This window comes from Nomascus leucogenys, chromosome 2 (assembly GCF_006542625.1).
Source record: "Nomascus leucogenys isolate Asia chromosome 2, Asia_NLE_v1, whole genome shotgun sequence".
Taxonomy (NCBI): Eukaryota; Metazoa; Chordata; class Mammalia; order Primates; family Hylobatidae; genus Nomascus; species Nomascus leucogenys.
The window spans coordinates 117,118,798-117,141,579 of NC_044382.1; the positions used below are offsets into that span (position 1 = coordinate 117,118,798).

General features: G+C 34.7%; 1 protein-coding gene across 2 annotated transcripts in view; it reads left to right on the forward strand.

The window, feature by feature from the left end:
- FER (FER tyrosine kinase) overlaps positions 1-22,782 on the forward strand; it is a 452,653-nt gene that overhangs the window by 344,342 nt on the left and 85,529 nt on the right. For both annotated transcript variants that reach the window (XM_030817473.1, XM_030817488.1), the window contains one exon: positions 9,378-9,501. In XM_030817473.1, the coding sequence (XP_030673333.1) occupies positions 9,378-9,501 (124 nt within the window). The remainder of the gene's footprint in view (positions 1-9,377; positions 9,502-22,782) is intronic.

The window sequence follows — 22,782 nt, forward strand, 5'->3', positions numbered from 1 at the left end:
CGACTAGAGCAATGCCTAGCAGTCAGGGGCTTAGTGCTACTCCTAAAACCCCAGACCTGTAGAGCCACCAACATGGAAAGCCAGCTTGAGAGAGCTGCAGGCACCCAGCCTCAACCCTTGAGAGCTGCAGTGTATACTGCACATAGCCAAGCCATGAGTGTAGGTCTACCCAAGGTCTTTGGGGCAAATACCCCACCCCAGTGTGTCATGAACTTTCAGGGGCCAGGAGACAAATGCTGTGGTTTGAATCTACATCCTCCCTGACCCCCTGGACACACACACTTCTTACCTAAGACTCAATATGATAATATTAAGAGGTGGGGCCTTCAGAGGTGAATAAATAAAGAGGGAAGAGCTTTCTTTTTTATTAAGAAATTTATTGCAAATATTGCAAATTAATGCAAATATTAAGAAATACCATCATTATGATGGAGAGTAGTGACTTTATAAAAAGGCTGGAAGGGACTAGCTAGGGGTCCTTTTTTGCCCTTCTGTCCCTTCTATAATGTGAGGACACAGTGTATGTCCTCTCCAGAGGACACAGCTTTCAAGGTACCAGCTTAGAACCAAAGATCAGGCCCTCACCAGACACCAAGCCTGCTGACATCTTTATCTTGGACTTGCCTAAAATGACCTAAATGTAAGATCTGAAAGTTTAAAACTGTTAGAAGAAAACATGGATATTTGATTGGACAATGATATTTGGATATGACACCAAAAGCATAGGCAACTAATGCAAAAATAGACAGGGAGAGTACATCAATCTTAAAAACCTTATGATGGCAAAAAAAAAAAAAACCATCAGAGGGAAAAAGCAACCTAAAGAACGGGAGAAAAGTTTACAAACCACTTATCTGATAAAGGGTTTTATTATTATTATTATTATTATTATTATTATTATTATACTTTAAGTTTTAGGGTACATGTGCACAATGTGCAGGTTTGTTACATATGTATCCATGTGCCATGTTGGTGAGCCGCACCCATTAACTCATCATTTAGCATTAGGTATATCTCCTAATGCTGTCCCTCCCCGCTCCCCCCAGCCCACAACAGTCCCCGGAGTACGATGTTCCCCTTCCTGTGTCCATGTGTTCTCATTGTTCAATTCCCACCTATGAGTGAGAACATGCGGTGTTTGGTTTTTTGTCCTTGCGATAGTTTACTGAGAATGATGTTTTCCAGTTTCATCCATGTCCCTACAAAGGACATGAACTCATCATTTTTTATGGCTGCATAGTATTCCATGGTGTATATGTGCCACATTTTCTTAATCCAGTCTATCGTTGTTGGACATTTGGGCTGGTTCCAAGTCTTTGCTATTGTGAATAGTGCTGCAGTAAACATACGTGTGCATGTGTCCTGATAAAGGTTTAATATCCAGAATAAATAAAGAATTCCTGCAACTCAACAACAAAAAGTAAAAAACCCAGTTAAAAAATGAGAAAAGGATGGGTTTCTCCAAGGAAGATGTACACATAGATAAGCAAATTGAAAGATTTTCTGTATAACTAAGTTTCAGGACAATGCAATCAAAACCACAATAAGGTATCACTTTACATCTGTTAGGATGGCCACTACAGAAAAAGTGAAGATAAAAAGTTTTGGAGAGGATGTGGAGAAAACAGAATCCTATGCATTGTTGTTGTGATCGTGAAAAAGTAAAACTGTGATGGCAAACAGTATAGAGCTTCCTCAAAAAATTAAAACTGGAACTACCATATAATCTAGCCATCCCATTTCTGGATATATATTCAAAAGATTTAAAAAGAAGATTTTGAAAAGATACTTTTACACTTTTGTTCATTTCAGTGTGATTCACAACAGCCAAGAAGTAGAGGCAGTGTAATATCCTTGGAGAGATGAATGGATACAGAAAATTGGGTATATACATAAAATGGAATATTATTCAGCCTTAAAGAATAAAATCGTGCCAAATGCTACAACATAGATAAACCTTGAAAACATTGTGCTAAGTGAAATAAAACAGCCACAGAAAGACAAATACTGCATAATTCCACTTATATAGGATATCTGAAGTAGTCAAACTTACAGAAACAAAGTAGAATGATGGTTAGCAGGGGTTGCAAGGAAGGGAAAACAGAGTTGTTGTTCAATGAGTATAGAGTTTCAATCAAGTAAAACCAAAAGTTCTAGAGATGTGTTGTACAATATGCAATATGTTAACAAGATTGGACTGTACATTTAAAAATTGTTAATACAGTAAATTTATGTTGTAAATTTGTGTAGTTTTTACCACAATAAAAAAGTGAGAAAGAAGATTCTTGTTTATTCAGCCTTGTTTTAATACAGACATTCCCAACTCTTGCTGCAATGTGTTCTTTGCAAGTATTATTTTAATATATTCTGTAATCTAATAGAAGCAGTTTTATAAACTGGTGAATGTATTTCTGATGAAAATCTTTACGTCATGTAAATTCTGACTATGACCAACAAATTCTCATAAATACAAAAATTTATGTTTTTAATTATTTAAATAGTAAGATTGTGTGACATTTTCTGTTTTTAATTATTTAATAAGATTCTATGACATCCACTGATATCATTGTTTTGGGAATCTTAATATCCCTAAAATATCTGGGTTATGATACATTCAATTTCAGAAAATATTGCTGACATTTGTAAATATTTTACCCTTTTTAAATTTAAATGTATATGTGGATGTCATTTTATCTCACATCTCTTTTAAAAATGTAAGGAAGCTTGAATTGATGCCTTCTTTTTTTCTCTGCAGGTTTTCCTGTAGCAGATAGGTATCAAAATGAGTATTCCATTGATTTTTCTTTTTGTTTAAAAAAATACCATTGTAGCATTTAAGTATTTGAAGGGTATCCTGGAGGGTTTAGAGCCAACGTATTATACATCTGACTTTCCTTTTTTTTTTCATTCTTGCTTTTACACTGTATATCAGAGGCAACTTTGAGAGGGATAAGAAGCCCAAAATACAAAAGTGAGTAGTTTAGCATCAAAGTAGGGAGAGAGACAGACAGTCGAACTTCTTTGCCTTGGTGGCAAACAGTGGGTTGTGGATGGGGAGTGTGGCAGAGGACTTATGGTCTCAATGTGCAGGTGTATTTGTGTGTAAATTTGTGTATCAGCCTCCAGACATAAAAAATTAATTGGTAAATCCACCTTTCCAGCTTTTTTTTTTTTTTTTGAGAATTAAGAAATAACAGTACTATTGAACACTGGTGCTACAAAAACAGACTGAAAAGTAAAATATTGGTTGAAAATAGACAAAACAATCATAAGCATTATTTCAGTGAAAGGAACTACAGCTATATGGAATACTTGACTAATACAGATTGAGCATCCCAAATCTGAAGTTCAAAATGCTCCTCAAAATCTAAATCTTTGAGGGCCAGCATGATACTCAAAGGAAATGCCTACTGGAGCATTTCAGATTTTCAGATTTGGAATGCTCGACCAATCAGTGTAATGCAAATATTCCAAAATCTGAAACACTTCTGGTCCAAGTCATTTCATATAAGAGATACTACTCTATCTGTACCTTAGAATAGTGGTTGACAAATTTTTTTGATAACGGGCCAGATAATAAAATGTTTAGGTTTTGTGGGCCATACAGACTCTGCAGGCCATCACAACTCTGCCATTATAGCATGAAAGCAGCAATAGACAGTATGTAAAGGAATTAGTGTGGTTGTTTTCCAATAAAACTTTATTCACAGAAACAGGCAATAGGCTGGATTGGGCTCAAGGCCATGGTTTGCAGACACTTAGCCTTAGAATTTCAGTAATATCACCAAAATCACCGCCTTAAAAATATAAGTCAAATAAATTTAGTTCCCTTATGTATAATATGAAAAGGCTGGATTAGATTATCTCCAAAGTCCCTTCTAATGCAGACATTCTGAGTGTTTGCCAGAGTTGACTGTGGCATCTCTCCTGGCAGTGTGCATCACGTCTGGCAAGAGTATAGCTGTTGTTTCTTGAACAAGCAAATTAAAAATACAGTGAAATGTACTCTTTTATTTTACGGAACTGTTATCGTAGCTGCTATTGGGTTATATTCTCAAAAATCACCTGCCAAGGAAAAATGCAAAAGGTTCGTGCTATTCTAGTGTTAGCAGAACAAGACCATCGAGGAACCTCATCTGAAAAGACTGATGCTATTTATTAGACCAAATTAAGAAATCCACACATTCAGCTGTGCATTTGGTCTAGCTGAATGCTGTTACTTGGGTAGCGAGCTGTTCAGGAAGTACTTTTTTAAAGAAGGAAAAGGAATCAGGAAAGCCAGTATGTTTTTGGAGTCATTTTCTGTTTTTTTTTTTTTTAGTATTTAATCTTCCTCATCTTTCCCCACAAACCGACCTAATTCTAGCTTATTACTGAGTCTTTTCAGACTTAATGTTTCAGTTTGTTTCTATGGTTTGTTCTTGGTACAAGCCATCATCACCCCACTCAGCAACTAGAGCCCTCTCCTGGCTAATCTCCCTTTCTGTGTAGCCCATCTCTCGTAAATATACCCTATATGTAGCAGCCAGTATCCTCTGCTTTAGTGTTTGCATTGGTCCTCTCCTCTTCAGGAAATTGTTTGGGTTTATATCCTATTATATGAAATCTATTCTGTGTTGCATGGGGTGCAGTTTACATCAGTATTCATTGTTTATATTTGTCATATCGATTTTTCCCTGTCATTTCTGATGGGCTGGCTAACAGCCATAATTCTCATCACTGCTAGTTAAAAAGCAAAACATTTTAAATATAAGAATTCTGAATAATGACATAAATGGACCCCCAAAATAGTTCTGTATGATTTAGTATTTGCCTTGATTACTAGCCTATTTTTTAACGAATAATTGAATGTAGCTAAACCAAACTTCTCAGGAAACAAATTGGTATCCTAAAAACAAGGGTAATTAATTATACATTTTATACATCACTGGGGAACTGATATATCTTAATTGAATAAACTATGAAGTTTGTCGAAGATAAATTAAGATCCCTATGATTCAATGACAAGAAGTCATTAGTGGCATTGCCCTAAATGATCTCTTCTCTCCAATTACAAATTATAAATTAATATTCTTGTTGCATAATAATCTCACTGAATTTATGTTTAGTGTGATCAGTTCCTCTGAGCCCCATTAATACTGAAAGAACAGGTAAGATCAAATTTTCTTAGCACAGAGTAGCAGAAATCTTTGAGAAACAGTTGTTGAAAATAATAGACACCTATCCTCTCATTAAAAGTTGGCTGCAAACAATAACACTTCTACTTGTTTCAGACATTTAATATACATATTTAATCCTCAAAGTGACCTTCTGATACAGATGTTATCTTATCCATTAGATATCTTCAAATTGCTAGTACAGAAGATGTATAAAAAACTCTATAGATTTTATTAATTGAAAAACTTAGAGGGAAGTCACACTACAGGCAGTATGTAATTCGGTGGCTCAGGCATGTCACCAATGGCTAGTATCTTTTCTTCACTCTTTTCTGCTTTCCATGAATGCATCTTAAGATGCTTTCATCCTAAGGCTGCCAATCTTCAGGATATTATGTGATGTCATGTTTATGTCTGGTTGTACTTCTTTCCTGGCACTTCTCTCAAAAAAAAAGTTTCTTTCACTCTTCAAGCATCTTTGCCTCTCAGTGTTATCTAATCTTCTTAAGATTTGTGCCTATTCCTGAACCAATCACTTGGGCAGGGGAACAGATTTCATTGATTGGGCTAAGCCAGTCTAGGACCACCCTTATTATTGAGGGTCAGGTTAATACCCTCCAAAATGGTAGAGGGGCAGTCTCATGAAGGAAATTGGGATGAATCAGGGAAAATAGATGTTATACAGCAAACACCAAGTCCCTACTACAACCCTTTCTCATTTGTTTTTTACAAAATAACAACAACCATAATAGTATAAATAGTAAATAGTATTTATAACAGTATATAAATATATAATAAATACAAATATATAATATATAAAGTATGATAGTGTAATAAATAGTAATAGCATTTACTGTGTGTACTATGTGCTAGGCACATGCTTGATACTTTAAAGACATTTTAGTCTTCAAAGCCATCTTGAGAAATAAATGGTATTAAATCTCTGTTTTCCAGAAGTTTAGAAAGATTAGTTACCCAAGGCCGCATGGTTAATCATACCTAGGTCAGTCTGACTTAAATGTCCATGTCTTTTGACCAAGTCATGCTATCTCCCTAGTAAACCATAAGCTGACTATTAAAAACATTGTAAGTATTGTTTTAGAAATTTATCATTATTATAGAATTCTAGGAAATAACCTATCCCATTTTGCTTTAATGTGCACCATACCCATACAGGAAAAAGTCTTGATAAGCAGAATTACAAAAGGGGTGTGAGTTATCTTTTTTTTTTTTTTTTTTTTTTTTTTTGCCTACTTTGAGCACCAAGATCCTTATTGCAGTGGTTAGGTAGGATACTCTATGCTATATGTATCCATATGCATATATACCTGTGTGCTGCATTTATGAATATTGCATATATCACAAATTCTAAGAGAGGTTTTTGTATTGGCACTTAATGAAAATGACAAAAGAACAAGTTGAAAGGGACAGGCTCTGCCTTCTAAAATAACTTCACAGTGAACACTAAAGACTATGTCATCTGATATCAGCCTTCAGTTTGTCACTTAATGGTGATAATTGAGTATTGTGGCTAAGGGAATATCTCTGGCCCAGTCTGAGTTATTTTCTGGGTATCCTAAGTTTAGTCCCATATTCTGCCTCCTGGGGAGTTTATTTCTTGCTTCAGGGTTCTTAATACTTGTACTTGCAGAAGGCTTGGGCTTTCAATAATGATTCATAATTATTTAATTTTTATTGAGGTCCTTGCTTCACCCTAGTTTTCTGCAAGAAGCTGACTAGGCTTGTGGAATGGTGGAACTGTGTTCCTTCACTTAGTATTCCTATATCTGTGGCTTAAATAACTATAAATTGGAAATAAATTAAAATTTACTTTCCTAGATTTAATGACTTAAAGCAAGAAATTGTTCTAAGGCATAAATATTGTTGGATTAACTACAGAACAATCAGAAACCCCTTCTGTGTCTTTGACTGTGTTACAGTATTTGGAAAGAGTTGTATATAGCTCTGCTTTCCTAGTACTTTATTTTCTGGACATCACTTTTCATTCATTATTTAATGCTATTTAAGTGTAGTGTTTTTCTTTGTTTATGAATATATTATGTGTTATTAAACAATATTTGGTAATTTGTTGAATAATAGTTTATTTGTTAAATAATTTGTTGAATAACAAATGTGGGTTGGGAGTACAAAGAGTATTATATCAAGAAGTAAATTTTTAAAAGGCAGGAGGCAGATGATAAAGTGCCAACTGGAAAAAAAGTATCAGGATTCTAAAGAACAACACTGGGGTTATGTCATATGCTGCTTTTAAATCAAATTGCAGAAAAGATCATTTCATTTAAAAGTTATTCTATAGCTCAGACAGAATACTATGTGGTTTCAAAACCAGAAGGGTACACGTTTTCTAAAACCAGATACATATATCTAACAAAAGAATTAATATGTGAATATTGGTTCAAGTAATAGTTTGAACTAAATATTAATTTCAAGTCTGTTTTAATAGGCATTTTAGTACCTATTAAAGTTGATAAATTAGTGGAATTTTACTTTTCACTTTTGAAATCAGATTTTATTCCGATTTTTAAGTAAAGCTTGATGGAAACTATTTCAATCATCATCCTGGTAATTTAATATATTTGGTATTCTCTTAAAAATAACAGGAAAAAAATTGTCTGATACCATTAAGTTTATGTTTAAAGCATATAGCTTATTTGATTTTGTTAATGGCTCACCTAACTTTGTATAATACTTAATCTGTGAATAAGAGAAAAGGTTAGAAAAGAAGAGGATATTTAAAGGAGAGTTAGGCAGATGTTTATTTTCTAGGTATTCTCATTAAGGAAAAAGCCGCTAAGTATTCACCTGTATAGCTTTTCTACTTAAGAAAGCATAGATCCCTGGTGAAGAAGGTAAAAGAAAAAAATAGTCTAGAAATGGCAAATAAAATGCTAATCCCTCTTTTAAAATTCTGGCTTAATATCTGGGGGCCTAATAGAGAAAGTGGGAAAGATTGTTTTTAGAGAACATATATTTTAGTATACTTTAACTCTTTTTTTAATAGTGCAAAAAACTATAAAGTAACTAAAAAGAAAAATAAGCCAAAGCTTTGAATGTTATATTAAGAGTGAATGCAAAGTTTATGGTTGCATTAGTCAGTATGGTAGTCACTGACCATATGAGGCTCTTGAGCTCTTAAAATGTGGCTAGTGCTTCTAAAAAACTGAATTTTAAATTTCATTTCATTTTAATTGATTTAAATTAAAATACTGATATTGATTCAGTAATTGGAAAATTTTAAGCATGTTTGGAACATCTTGGGTATGTGAATCTACTTTTCAGCTGTAAATTTAATGAAATCTAAATATAGATCAAATATTTCAGATGAAATTTACATCTAAATTGAGATGTATCATAAATGTAGAGTAAATATCATATTTCAAAGAGTGTGATTTTAAAATATAAAATATCTCAACTAAAATTTTCATATTGACATATGTTGATATGTTTTGGATATGTTAGATTCAATAAAACTGTATTATTAAAATAAATTTCACATTTTTAAAAAACTTTTTAAAAATGTGGCTACTAGTAAACTTCAAATTACTACTTAGCTCATATTATGTATGTCTTCGACCAAAAAGGTTTAAGAAGGTTTTCTAAGACTTCACTGGAATTTATTTGATACATAAAAATGCAATCTGGTTCAGTGAGTAAATCAGGCCAAAATCATAGCATTTTTCTTTTTCTCTCTATCCGGACACTGCTATCAGTTATATTGGTGTTAATAGTTTAATTTTTTAAGCAATCACTGAATCTAATAGCTAATCCAATATAATTTACTTTTTTGTAATTAGCTTTTATAATTTAGTTTTTACATACTCGTATTTTACTCATAATAATATAGTTTTCATGTGGTATTAGAGAAAATCAAATTCCATAGGTTTTAGTGAAGCAAATTGGTAAAAACAGTGATAAAGGAAAAAGTATGATTTTTGAGTATTATTATGACCTGGATAATGTACAACATGAAACACTTAAGGTGCTTAAACTGTATCTAGAAGAGATTATGGTGTCTGTTTTCTAATATGATATGTTCTTTTCATGTTTTCTGTTATCCTTATGTCAAACAAATTGGGCAAAAAGCATGGCCAAATGTGTAATGCATTTTGCTCTGGCAGATATTCCTAATAGATCCAAATAGATGATAAATGTGACTTTCATCATAACTTTGTCTCATTGTTCATCTATCAATTCCTCTAGGAGGTGATTTCCTCACCTTTCTGAGAAGGAAGAAGGATGAACTAAAACTCAAACAGTTAGTGAAATTTTCATTAGACGCTGCTGCTGGTATGTTGTATCTCGAGAGTAAAAACTGTATACACAGGTAAGGAGAACATTTTTAAAGCCATTTTTGGTTTTATTAATAGAATGCTGGAAAACTGATGTGTTTGCTACAATACGGAAGTCATTTTCTTTCATGAAACTTATGTCTTTTCTTGTTGTTTTCTGTATTTTGTGTGAAAGTGTCCTCTGCTAGTTGTTTATATAGTTTATACAAACACTCCTTTTTCCTCTTACTTGCAGTGAGTACCTAATTAGACAGTGATTTGCCTACTAGTTAGAATTTGTTTTATTATAATCATGAACAGCAGTGACATGGAATGTACTACAATTTAGTAATGTAAGAAACTACAGCCTTATAATCAGATAAGATTGTTTCATGTGTTGTCTATTCTCATTTTCCAAAGAAATTACATATGAAGTCATGGAAAAGCATAATTGTAAAACAGCAATTCATAACAGTGAATTTGGTCAAGGGTAAAAGATTTTCAGAATCATTTAATGCTCTTTTGGACAAATTAATTTTTCTTTCATTTTCGTACCTCACTAATTCATGGCATCATATTGAGAAAATAAATACTAGTTATTTCAAAGGAGATTTTATGAAACTTGTTCTGATTATATGTAGTGACCTGGTCTTAATGCTTTATACGTTGTGGTTTTAGTTGCTTGTAGCGTGAATTGTTTTTTACTGGTAAATGTCAGTACAACTTATGATCTGTTGCAGAGTTCATGTCAGATCCTAAATATGGCTAAGTATAAATAAGCACAATGAAGTGGAGAACTGATGCAGTTTTTATGCACCAGAAACTGTGCATAATACTGTTTAATGTGGAGCAAGGTTCATTGCCAGAGTGAGCTATTGTACACTTTATCTAACTGGTTTTATTACCGAAGTATACTTTTCTCTGAGGGGTATCATTGTCCAGGCTTTGCTTTAACACTCTAGTGAGGTTGTATAATGTATAATTAAAGGAAAACAAAGTTACCATCACCTTGACTATACATTTATTTGATTTCAATAGATATTTTTGACTTAATTTCCCCACCCTCACTCCAAATTTTACTCAGTGTTCAGCTTTATTCTGAAACTATAATTATGACCTGTATTTTAAATATGGCTCAACAATTGCATATATTTTAAAATTCATTTCTATGGAGATATTTCTTTTGGAAATTAACTAAAAATAAGACATTATCATTGTATTTCTGTTTTCCTTTCTATGACTATAGCTTGAATCACATGATAAGAATTGACTTAAAAAGCATTTGATTCTGGATAAAAATTGTACTGTCATTAATTTCATTAGTGGTCAACACTGTGTTAAAATTAACCATAAAGGTTTTGCTCTTCATTTGGAGAAAATCTGTAATTTTGGTTGCCGAGATATTGAGGTGCTTCAGATTGTCTCTGGTAGTTACTCCTTTTGTCTCTGATTTCTTTCATACCATTAGACCGCCTGTGGGCTTTAAACTGTAATAAAAACACATTATTGAAACTTTTTTTTAATTTGTCAGTTACCACGACTATTCTTTAATTTCTGGGACATTGCATTTGAGAGGACCATTGTTTCAATCTCTTGCTACTTTTTGTAGTGATTATTTTCTTAAAAAATGGGTCACTGTATAAATGCCTATGTCATGAGAATTGAAACTGTTCTACATTGTAGATGGCAGTTAGCTTTTTTGAATTCATTTCCCTCTCTAAATCATAATATTATCTGCTGTAATGTTGTTTTTCCCACTTTGCTTTTTAAGAATTTTCATGCCTTCACAAATTTTTGAAAGTCAACCCTTTCTTGACCACATATCCTAGCAGGTTGTGCATAGACTTCTGCCATTTGCCTACTGGGAAGGTTTCCGAGTTGAACATCTTGAACAATGTCAGTGAGAGCGGGTTTGACAAATAGGTTTCAGCACTAGCGCCAACTTTTAGTGAATGGTAGTGGCTCTCCCTGTATATGTTGAGAAGAATTCTAGGAACAGCCATAAAGAGTCCAGTGATCAGTTAGTCACATCTGCCAGGGTACTCACGAGTATTAACACACACGCCCCAAATTTGTCATCCTTGGCATAGAATATCTTCTTTTTGTCTTTATTCTCATAAATACTTTTCTGACGTTTGAAAATGCTTGTTATGACTTTTCCTTACTAGCCATAATATTAGCAACAATATAATATTTTTCTTTAATCACTTACATTGAATTCTTCTAAACTATCTGGTTTCTTATTCCCTTTGTTAATCTTGAGTGCTAGTTGAATTTTATGGTATCTCCCAACTGGTGGTCCTTTGTTCCTCTTCAGACTCATTAACTGCACTTTTGGATAATTTTTTTTTCATTTTAGTGCCTCACCAATTCATAGTATTGTATTGATAAAATAAATTATTCTTTGTGTTGAATTTTTTATAGTAGTGAATTGTGCTGTAGAACCCTGTTCCTGTGTGCCAGCCTACATAGCTCTTTCTTTGGAAATATTAGCAGTTGCAATAGAATTTTACTTGATGTAGAGTTAAGACATAGATTATGTGTTTTTGCTCCTAAGAAATATGAAAGAAAAAAAATATAGGATTTACTACAGTGAAAAGTTTTTTCCTCACTGAAAAAATTTCTAATGAATTAAAATAATGTAAAACATGATTGAAAGTTCCCTTTAGTTTTTCAGGTAATGAGGAAAGGTTCTAAGTCTCATTTTTGATATGCCAAAACATAACAAAAATAAATGCATGTCTATGAATTACAGAGCTAAGCTTTGTGTCCAACAAATTCAAGCAAAAATTTTAAATCTGCTTTAAATTTTATATGAATTTACAAATTTTATCCTGTTCACTGACGGGAGATCACTAGAACTCAGTACATACTTGAAAATATTTCCAATTGTCTCTTCCCAAAATAGTGTTTTTAACTTTTAAGGACACATATTCTTTCTTTAGCTTTGGTTTATTGTTTTGATATAAGAAGAGCAGAGCAGTGTTTCATTATAGGAAAACAATTACGACAACTATAAAATGGAAAGAGGTTACTGCATTAAGAAATGACCTGCATTTGGAGGTGTTCTTCTTGTAATTTCCATTTAACTTCCAGAAGAGTTCTCTTGCTACAAGTTTCTAGTGGAAACTATTTCTGTTTACAGCTTGAGGATTGCTGTATAGTTGGAATTTTGGTTTAGTTTTAATCAACAGCATTTTATTTAAAACTACTCTATAGGCCAGTGTGAAATTTTCTTTCCTACTTGTACTTTATGAACTGTTTGAAATACACTGATAAGCTTTGTGGTGTGTGTATGTTTACTTACAAAGGTATGTTACTAGATTGTTAGATGTCATCTATAAAGAATACTCTGATTTTGAAGTTAAGGGGATTCAGGATTGACATACTTGATATTAATGGTAATGGCATTCATTTATGGTTTTATTCTTGATGAATCCTACTGCCAAATTTGTTTTTATTCAGGTTTATTTCTGAAAGTTGGCTTTGTGCCATTGTTCTTTGATATCTACAGAAAGCAAAAGGAGGACACACTTTCTATTGCCATATACTTGAGTGAAAGACCATAATCTATGGGGAGTTTGGGGAACATTTCTTAATTTCGTATGTCATTGTCAATATCAGAAAAGATGTATTTTGGAGGGGTTAGGTAAATATGATTTCTTTTTCTAATTTTCAACTCTGTACTGATTCTCCTCATGTTTGGTTGCTCTAACACAGTGATTTTTGTTTATCATGGAGTAAGCTAACAGCTTTACAAATTAAAGTATATTAGACCGCATTTATTTTATTAATCAGTCAGAGATTTGCTTATCCATTTAAAACATTGATATTTCCAGTGTTTCACAAATCTAGGCAGTTGACTACTCTGTGCCAGGGGCTACCAAAATGAAGATTATGGTCACTGCCCTCAGATGGATAGAACAAAAGTTAACAATAATGCAAAGAGATAGTCAATTTTGTGATAAAATCTACTGAATTCTTTGGGAGTAATATCAAGAGAGTCTAATATGACCTGTCAGTATGGGGACTATGATGGGAATAATCAGGGAAACTTTGCAGAGGATACCCTCTGAGTGAGACTTGGTGGATGGGTGTGTCACTGAATAGAAGGAGTAAGAATATTCCAGCTGAAGGAAAATTGAAAGCAAAGTTACAATGCTTTGTAAGAGAGAGCATGACTTAATTGTGGACATTTTGTTGAAAGAATATGAATTTTAACTGGAAAAAGAAAACTAATTTGAACAAAATTTACAAAACCCTAAAAAATGTATAATCTCATGAAAATGTATATGAGACCAATATTTTTTTTCTTTTTTTTTTTTCTCTTTTTTTTGAGACAGAGTCTCACTCTGTCACCCAGGCTGGAGTGCAGTGGCGCGATCTCGGCTCACTGCAAGCTCTGCCTCCCAGGTTCACGCCATTCTCCTACGTCAGCCTCCCGAGTAGCTGGGACTACAGGTGCCCGCCACCACACCCAGCTAATTTTTTTGTATTTTTAGTAGAGAGAGGGTTTCACCATGTTAGCCAGGATGGTCTCAATCTCCTGACCTCGTGATCCGCCTGCCTTGGCCTCCCAAAGTGCTGGGATTACAGGCATGAGCCACTGCACCCAGCCAAGACTAATATTATTTTTAAGCTTCATTGGGAAAACTAATTTAGGAAGGCTAAGATTGCCAGGAAGGGAATAATATTATATTTCATTTATATGTTCTAGAAGAGATTGCCTTGTCCAGTGATTTCTAATAAGGATTACCTATGTGTACTTTTTAAGTTAAATGTAAGATGCTGCTTCCGGCTTGTATTTCTGTGTGTGTGTGTGTGTGTGTGTGTGTGTGTGTGTGTGTGTGTGTTTGAGACTTCATATTTTATTAAGTAAAAGATTTGGTACGCTTCTGAACATTTACATTTTTCCCGATGATCTTTGAGGATTTTTTTCTTTATTTGAACTGAAAATGATTACCTAGTGTCTCAGCTCTTCCTAAACTGTGAATATACTGAAAAAGTATTTTGTCCTTGGTGCACCTTCAAATCATTTAAATGGTAAAATAAAGACAAAATAAATAAAAATAAAATAAAATGTTTTCTGTGACGTTTTTGAACCCTTCATCATTTCTGTGACTGGTGATCTACCATATACTCAATTGAAGGCACTGTAAGACCACTTTAAGTAACTGAGGCCCAGAGAGATTAAAGGAAGGTCACCTAAACAATTAGTGGCTGGGCCACTGCTAGGTCTTAAATGTGCTGACTCCATTCTGACACATTTCCTGTCATTCCAGTGCCAGTGTTTTGCTCTGTCTCATTCAAGTATTAGTAACCCTAACAGCTGGCATTTATTAAGGGCTCACTGAGTACTAGACACAGTTCTAAGTGCTTTAGATGCAATGTCTGAGAATGTCAGCTTCCTGAGATCAGTGATTTTTATTCATATCGTTCACTAATGGATTCCAAAAGCCTGAAACGGTGCCTAGCAATTGAAGCTAAATGAACGAACCTTCAAAACAATAGCAGTACTATTGTTTAAGCCCGTTTTACACATGAAGAAACTCAGTTAGGGAGTTTGAGTATTGTGCCCAAGATCATATTAAAAGCAAGTGGTAGTTTCAGGATGTGAATCTCAGCACTCTGGTTCTAAGCCCACACACTGAATCTACTCTACTGCCTTGTACAACGGAGGTATCTTCTGATTACCTAGGAAAGTCAAGGCAGAAAGCCGAATGGCATTTGATGTGATGGCTAAGCTTATATTTAACATCTGCACTCTGTAATCATGAGCAAAAACGGAAGAGGGTTCTGAAGGCTGTGAAATACAATTTTAGAAAGACAAACCAAGATGTTTTTATCATTTAATGAACAGTTGCTGAAATGCAGGAGCATTTTGTTATTGCTTCTCTAATAAGAGCTTGAATTTTTTTTTCATTTTTATATACTGTTGTTTAGAATGCCCCCTTATGCTTTATCTGTTAATTAAACACACAGGATTAACATAGAGATGTGATCATCTCAGTTAGTTGACTAAGCATTTATGACTAATTTTCTTGTTCTAACATTTGATTTACAATTTTGAATATATTAAGCTGTATTTTTACTTGTAGCTTTGAAACCAATTTTGCTACAATACAGAGAGGACTGCTCAATAATTTTAAATGTATCAAGAATATATAGTCCTTCTTTCACCTTTTTTTCCTGTTACAAATTGGCATTTGTATATGCAGTGCAATTATCATACAAAAGATAATGTAAGTGAACACTTTTATAAAAATTTTTTATCCTACTACTTTATTCAGGGTAAAAATTTCCCACCACTAGTTTCACTCATTTTAATTAAGGACTTTTCCCTAAAGACACATGTATAATATGTTTCCAGGAATGAAAAAAGAGACCTTCCTTTATGTTAGCCAATTAACATATTTGCTTGGGTTAATGTACCAGCGTATCTAGCTGCTGCTTTAGAAAACAAAAATGAGAGATTTGGAGTAAAGGGTCAGAGGACAGTAGTTAACTATTTGTGGTTACTGGTAGGAAAGATGCAGCATATGCAGAGACTGTTGAGGACTTAAGGGCAGTCCATTGAGCACACTGAAAGTCCTTGAGAGTTAGAAGAGAAGGAATGAAGGGAATAGTACATTAAGGCTATTTCATGGTTTGGTTAGGGCTAGCCATGTCCTGTGTTACACAGATATGACAGAAGAGAAAATTGGCTGATGTCTCATATTCTTCCTCATTTCTGACTTTTTTCCAGTCAATTACAATAAGTACATTTTGGATTCAGAGTGTCAAAAAAGTGATCTTTTACATTAAACAACTACAAATGGTTACAGTTACCATTTTTGTTTTAGGGAATATTTGATTACAAGGAACAGAAACTAAGCCATAGGAGTTTTTCTTTTAACTTTTATTTTAGGCTCAGGGTACATGTGAAGGTTTGTTATACAGGTAAACTCATCTCACAGCGGGGGGCGGGGGGAGGGGGTTGTTGTACACATTGTTTCATTATGCACGTATTAAGCCTGGTACCCAGTAGTTATTTTTTTCTGCTCCTCTTCCTCCCTCCACCCTCAAGTAGACCCCAGTGTCTGTTGTTCCATTCTTTATGTTTATAAGTTCTCATCATTTAGCTCACACTTATAAGTGAGAATATGCAATATTTGGTTGTTCCTGTGTTAGTTTCCTTTATCATAAGGAAAGTTATGGGGTTATCTCACAGAACTCAAGGACAGAAAGTTCAGCCAGGCTTTGGAGTTCTTGAAACTAGTAACCAGGAAGCAGTCAGGGACCAAGGCAGCATCTCTTTTTGTCTTTCCCTCTGTGTTCATTTGGAGTTTCATTAATGCTTTTTAATGTGTTGCTGCTCATTTTCCGTCTTGCCCTGAAGACTACATTCCTCTGCTCCTCTTGCAAAGGGCCCTCCAATGACATTTAGGCCAGTATAACCTGCCAGGCCCAGCATCTGCAGGTAATTAATTAGTCTTTGAGCTCAAATTTCAAATTATGGACCGAAATAATTGGCCCAGCTTATATTAAATGTCTATCCCGATTTTAATAACATGGCTAGACAGAAAAGAGTGTGCAGGGTCACTGTTACCTAGAGCTAGAGGAGCCAATCTCTTGTGTGCAAGGGGATAGTTCTCAGATGATGGGGCATGTACTAAAAGGCTTCAAAAGATGGCTATCATACACTCATGGAGTGCTCACTGTTTGCCAAGTACATTCATATTCTCATTTAACCCTTATATTTCTTTTTTTTTTTTTTTTTTTTTTTTTTTTTTTTTTTTTTTTTTTTTTTTTTTTGAGACGGAGTCTCACTCTGTCGCCCAGGCTGGAGTGCAGTGGCGCAATCTCGGCTCACTGCAAGCTCCGCCTCCCGGGTTCACGCCATTCTCCTGCCTCAGCTTCTCCGAGTAGCTGGGACTACAGGCGCCCGCCACCACACCCGGCTAATTTTTTGTATTTTTAGTAGAGACGGGGTTTCACCGTGGTCTCGATCTCCTGACCTCGTGATCCGCCCGCCTCGGCCTCCCAAAGTGCTGGGATTACAAGCATGAGCCACCGCGCCCGGCCAAATCCTTATATTTCTATGAGATTGGTACTATTTAATCTACATTTCATAATAGAATAGATTGAGCCACAAAAGAGTAAGTAACTTTTCTAATGTCGCACAGCTAGTAAGAGGAAGATTCAGGCCTGTTCTGAGCTCATGACAAAACCTGTGGAGTAAAGCAAAAGAATTAAACTATGTATTAGATATATTTATCATTTTCTTCCCTTTTTGTGAAGATGATCAGCCATATGGATATCTCTCTTATGAAGCAAAACTTAAAACTAATAACTGCTGATTTAGAGAAAGCCTTGTTATAGGGAGAAGAGAGTCTTTTATAGGTCCTATCTCTGTATTTTCCTGGGATGATTCATTCCCTCACATTTCATGTCATAGGGACTGCCAGTTGGTCCATTCAGTCTCCTTAAATCCTATCTCATACCAAGTCCATCCAATAGGCAGGAGATCAATCTCAGTACAGTGGAATTGGGTTCGTGATTACCTCCAAAACTTGGTTGACCATTGGTTCAACCATTGATTTGAGAATTCATGTTCTCAAGTCAAACCTGATTTACGATAAAGTAACTCACTTTTTCTAGTTAGCCTTGATCACATTCTGGGGAATTCATCAGAACATACATGACACGGAAATAAGTTTGACCTTCTAGCTTGCAAATTGTCTCCTACCCTCTGGCCTCCCAGGCAGGATTGGAGCAATCAACATACAGAACTAGAGAACTCTAGACTGTACCATTTGCTGGACATTGACTCTCAATTTTAAAAATTACTGGGTTTTTTGCCCAATTATTGTTTTAAAATATTGTTCATCATTTTATTAAATACAAAAGCACTATAAGAAATCCTTTACAGTCCCAGGCTTCTCTTTTAAAGTGTTCTGTGCCAGTCTGGACTGTTTCGATCCACATTGCCAACTCTGATATTTATTAAGTGTAAGCATTTGCAGAGCAGTTAGCAGCTTCAGCATAGTGGCTTAGACCACCGATTTGAAACTGGAATGCTCTGTGCATGAATCCTAGGTTTTCAACAAATTAGCTGTGTGATTTTAGACCTCCCCCCGTCCCCACCTGGGAATTCCCTGTAACCCATAACCTGTTTTATTTTTTGTGATAGTCATTACTATCACCTGATGTTTATTTTATTTATATAAACATACACATGTATGTGCATATATTCACATGTATATATTCATATGCATGTATTTATATAGACACATATATAAAATAACTGGTTTCCTTTTTATTGCTTATCTCCCCCAACTAGACTGTAAGTTCCATGAGGACATTGACTTTATTTTGTCCATTACTTAGTACTCAATACAGAGCTTCTAGTCATTGCTCATCAAAAATTTGTTGAATGAGTGAATGAAGTTACTTACTATGCTTCATTTCTTCCAGTATAAAATCAGGATGATAATATTCACTGCAGTACACTGATTCAGGTTAGAGAAGGCAAGGCTACTTAAGTAGCAGAGGAGTATCTGAAGGCTTTCCACTCCCCACAGCATGTCAGGGGGACCACAACTTAAGAAGAAACCACACATGCCCATACCATTTTAAGATTAGATTGTCTGTTTAGCTGAAGATACAGAAATTTTCCAGAAAAAGATGGCCACATAAAGCAAGAGCAAATGCACGACATTTCAATTCACTTTACCTTGGTCCCCAGGGTTTCTAATAGTGACACTATCTAAAAAAGGGTAGGGCCTTGTTGAATCTGAGATGCTCATTTTCTTGCTAATTATACTTTCATTCAGGGTGTACTTATACATCTATGTAGGTTTGTAGAATGTAAAGTTTTAAACATAGGGCTATACTGATTTTTGTGCCAAATCCAATGTTAACAATGTTGAATCCTCACTCTGGGAAAAATGCAAAGTTAAAGGCGGGCTGTCTCTAGGCAGTGTATCTCTGACTCCACCCATATCTCCATAGTGTGCTACTTCGCTTTCATTACCCCTTTAGCTAAGTGTTACCAATACTGAGTATGTTTTGGCCAAGCATTCTTCAAGATTCTGTGGCTACAGTGATGAATGAAACAAAGTTCTGCCCTTAGGGAACTTTAGTAATTGGGGAAAGTGGATAATAAACATATTTTTAAAAAATAATAAACAATCAAATATAAAATATTCCATGTGTTAAAAAGTGATACAGAGGATAATAGGACAAAAGAGAAAGGGATAGTGGAGATGGGCACCATTTTATTTAGGGTGTTAAGAGAAGACCCAAAGGAGATAAAAGAGTGAGCCATGTGAATATCAGTGAGAAGAGCCTTCCTGGCAATGAGTGTTGGAACTGCAAAATAGAACAGAGACAGGGGCATGCTAGGTCTGTCAAAGTAAGCCAGCAAGGTCAGAAAATCAGGTGAGTTGTTACATGGCCAGATCATAAAGTTCTTGTAAGCTATTGAAAGGGCTGTGGCTTTTAGTCTGCATGAGGTGGGGGTAATTGATGGCAATTTGATCTGTTCCAGGTTTATGAAGAATCAGTGGAATTCTTTTTTGTATTTTGTAATTCTAACAATTTTAACATATTACTACATCAAACTGTAATGAACCAAATGAAAGAAAAACATAACTCATAGCTTCTTTTCTACTGGGACACTACTATATGCTGACTACTGTGCTACTGGTGAAATAATCATGAGCAAGATGGACAGAGTACCATTCCTCCTGGCATTGTTTTATGACACTATGTAATTCTTGTAATGGAAGAAAAATGAAGACCTTGAAATTAATGGCACTCAGAATCTGAGCTACAATTTTTTATATTTAAATTGAGCATATGTTTCCCAAATAAGTTTTAGATCTTTAGAAGTATACTTTGTTAATAGTATCCTAGTTCATAGACCCATTGATTTAGAGAGATAAGTAAAATTAAATATGTGTATAATTTATAGAGGGCTATATTTTCCATCTGGGGTCTCTGGTTTTATGGCTTGTAAATGAACAAAGGTAATTATTATTTACCTAATCTATAACCGTGTTGTTGCTAGTTAATAAAAACAACAGATCATGGCTAATTTTTGGAGAATCAATGTCATCTATAGAACTAAGGTGACATGAAAGAGAAGATGTCATTTATTTGCTATTATGTTTGGTATAAAAAATGGCCATTCCCTTCTAAAGAAAGATTATGTACTCTAAAGCAAAATGAACTCTATTATATAGGTTGGTGCAAAAGTAATTGCAGTTTTTGCCATTGGAAATAATGGCAAAAATCACAATTGCTTTTGCATCAACCTTATAATAAAAAATTGTGTATTAGTTCATTCTCACACTGCTATAAAGAACTTCCTGAGACTGGGTAATTTATGAAGAAGAGAGGTTTAATTGACTCAGAGTTCCACAGGCTTAACAGGAAGCATGACTGGGAGGTCTCAGGAAACTTACAATCACGGCAGAAGGTGAAGAGGGAGTAAGCACTTTCTTCACATGGCAGCAGGAGAGAGAGAGACTTTAAACCATCAAATCTCATAAGAACTCACTATCATGAGAACAGCATGGGGAAAACCGCCCCCATGATCCAATCACCTCCCACCAGGTCCCCCCCCAACACTGGGAATTATGTAATTCAACATGAGATAAGGGTGGGGAAACATAGTGACACCATAAGAAATTCTTGTATAAAATAACTTAGAATGGTTACTGTTTGTGGTCTGGTGTGCCTATTTTTACTTCTTATGGGCAGATATTTTTATTATAGAACAAAAACACCTGCTTATTGTGCTCTTAAATTAACCTTTTAATGCTGAACTTCTTTTATTACACAGTTTTATTTGCTTTTTGTGGGGAAAGAAGTAGTGCAAATTTAAAACAGGGTTATAATGATAACTTATCTCACAGTCACTGTTTGTTTGGGTTTTTTTAGGTTAAATTAAAATAAGACATAGATAAGTCTTTGAGAAAACTAAATGGCAGTTCAAATTATAGTAGTATTAAATTATTATCTAGTTGTAGATGAAGAGGGAGTTAGATACCAAGGTATATTAGGAAATGAAAAGAAAACAAAGAGATAGCTGAAGGAATAAATGGGTTGAAGAAGGTGCAAGTTAAAAAAGGTTTGAATGGGATAAATGTAGATGGTGATCATTATTCTAATTAAGAATGCAGCCTCTCTATGTATCCACTGCAAAGGGACCCTGTGTCAACTGTAATGTAGCTGAAGTAAAACTTACTATTGGCATCCAGTGCTGGTCATCTCAGTGGGCCTTCCCTGGTGTGGGCCACTGCTTCAAAGCAGGTTCTGAGAGAGATCACTATGCCCAGAGGTTTGGCTGCAGCTCTCTCGCTCTCTCTTTCTTTTTCATATTTCTATCTTTAACATTTTATTTACTTGGAAGAAAAATACTGCAACATTAAGAAAGTTTTAGCTGGTGTGATTCAGTCTTAGTTTTCTTGTCTTTATGAGGAGAGAGGGGAATTAGCTTTTTTCCCATTATCTTTATTAAATCACTGTTTTAGAGTTTAGTTGAACCCATATTTTGAAACATTTGAAAACTGCTTAAAAATTAATGTCTAATGCAGAAGGGTCACTGCATTTTCCAGCAGTGCATCTTATAACTTCCTATTCTTGATGCTGTTAGTCTGCATCCTACTGAAGAAGAGTAGACAGACAGCTTTCTTATCTGGTATATCAAATATACAGCCTCTTCTCAGTAGTATGAAACCTTTGACATTTTCATAGATATCCATGCACTCTTGAATCATCTGTCTTTCCTAATCCATCTACCTGTCCAGCTGTCTTTTCCAGTGCAAGAAAATGTGGCCATGGTCTAAAATCCTCTAGGTGTTGAGAAAAGATAAGAATAGGCTCCCATCACTGCTGAAACTAGAACCCGCCTGATGATGTCAGAATAATACAGAGTTCATCTTCCACAATTGCTCAGTTAATAGTAACAGATTAATAATATGAGGAGGGCTTGTTAAGTCTTTGTTGAAGCAAAAACTGGGTTTTTCCTGCCTGATCTTGATCTATCCTAGGAACCTCTGCTTACATATCTATGACTTGAGGACATCAGGAGTCCTACATTAAGCAGCGGGAAAAGATACAGAAAAGGTGTAGACTATATATACCTACTCAAATATATTTCTTTTTCTAATTTTTTAAACAGTAAGAAGCAAAGGAAACAGGATATTTCAGGAATTATTTTATATTACCAGACGAAAATGTCAAAGAACCACTACTTTTAAGCAGTAGTTGTGGAAGGAAAGACATTCTCTTTTCGCTTCTTGGGGCAACAGAAATTTACTTAAATTTTTCATAGGAAACTCTTCAAG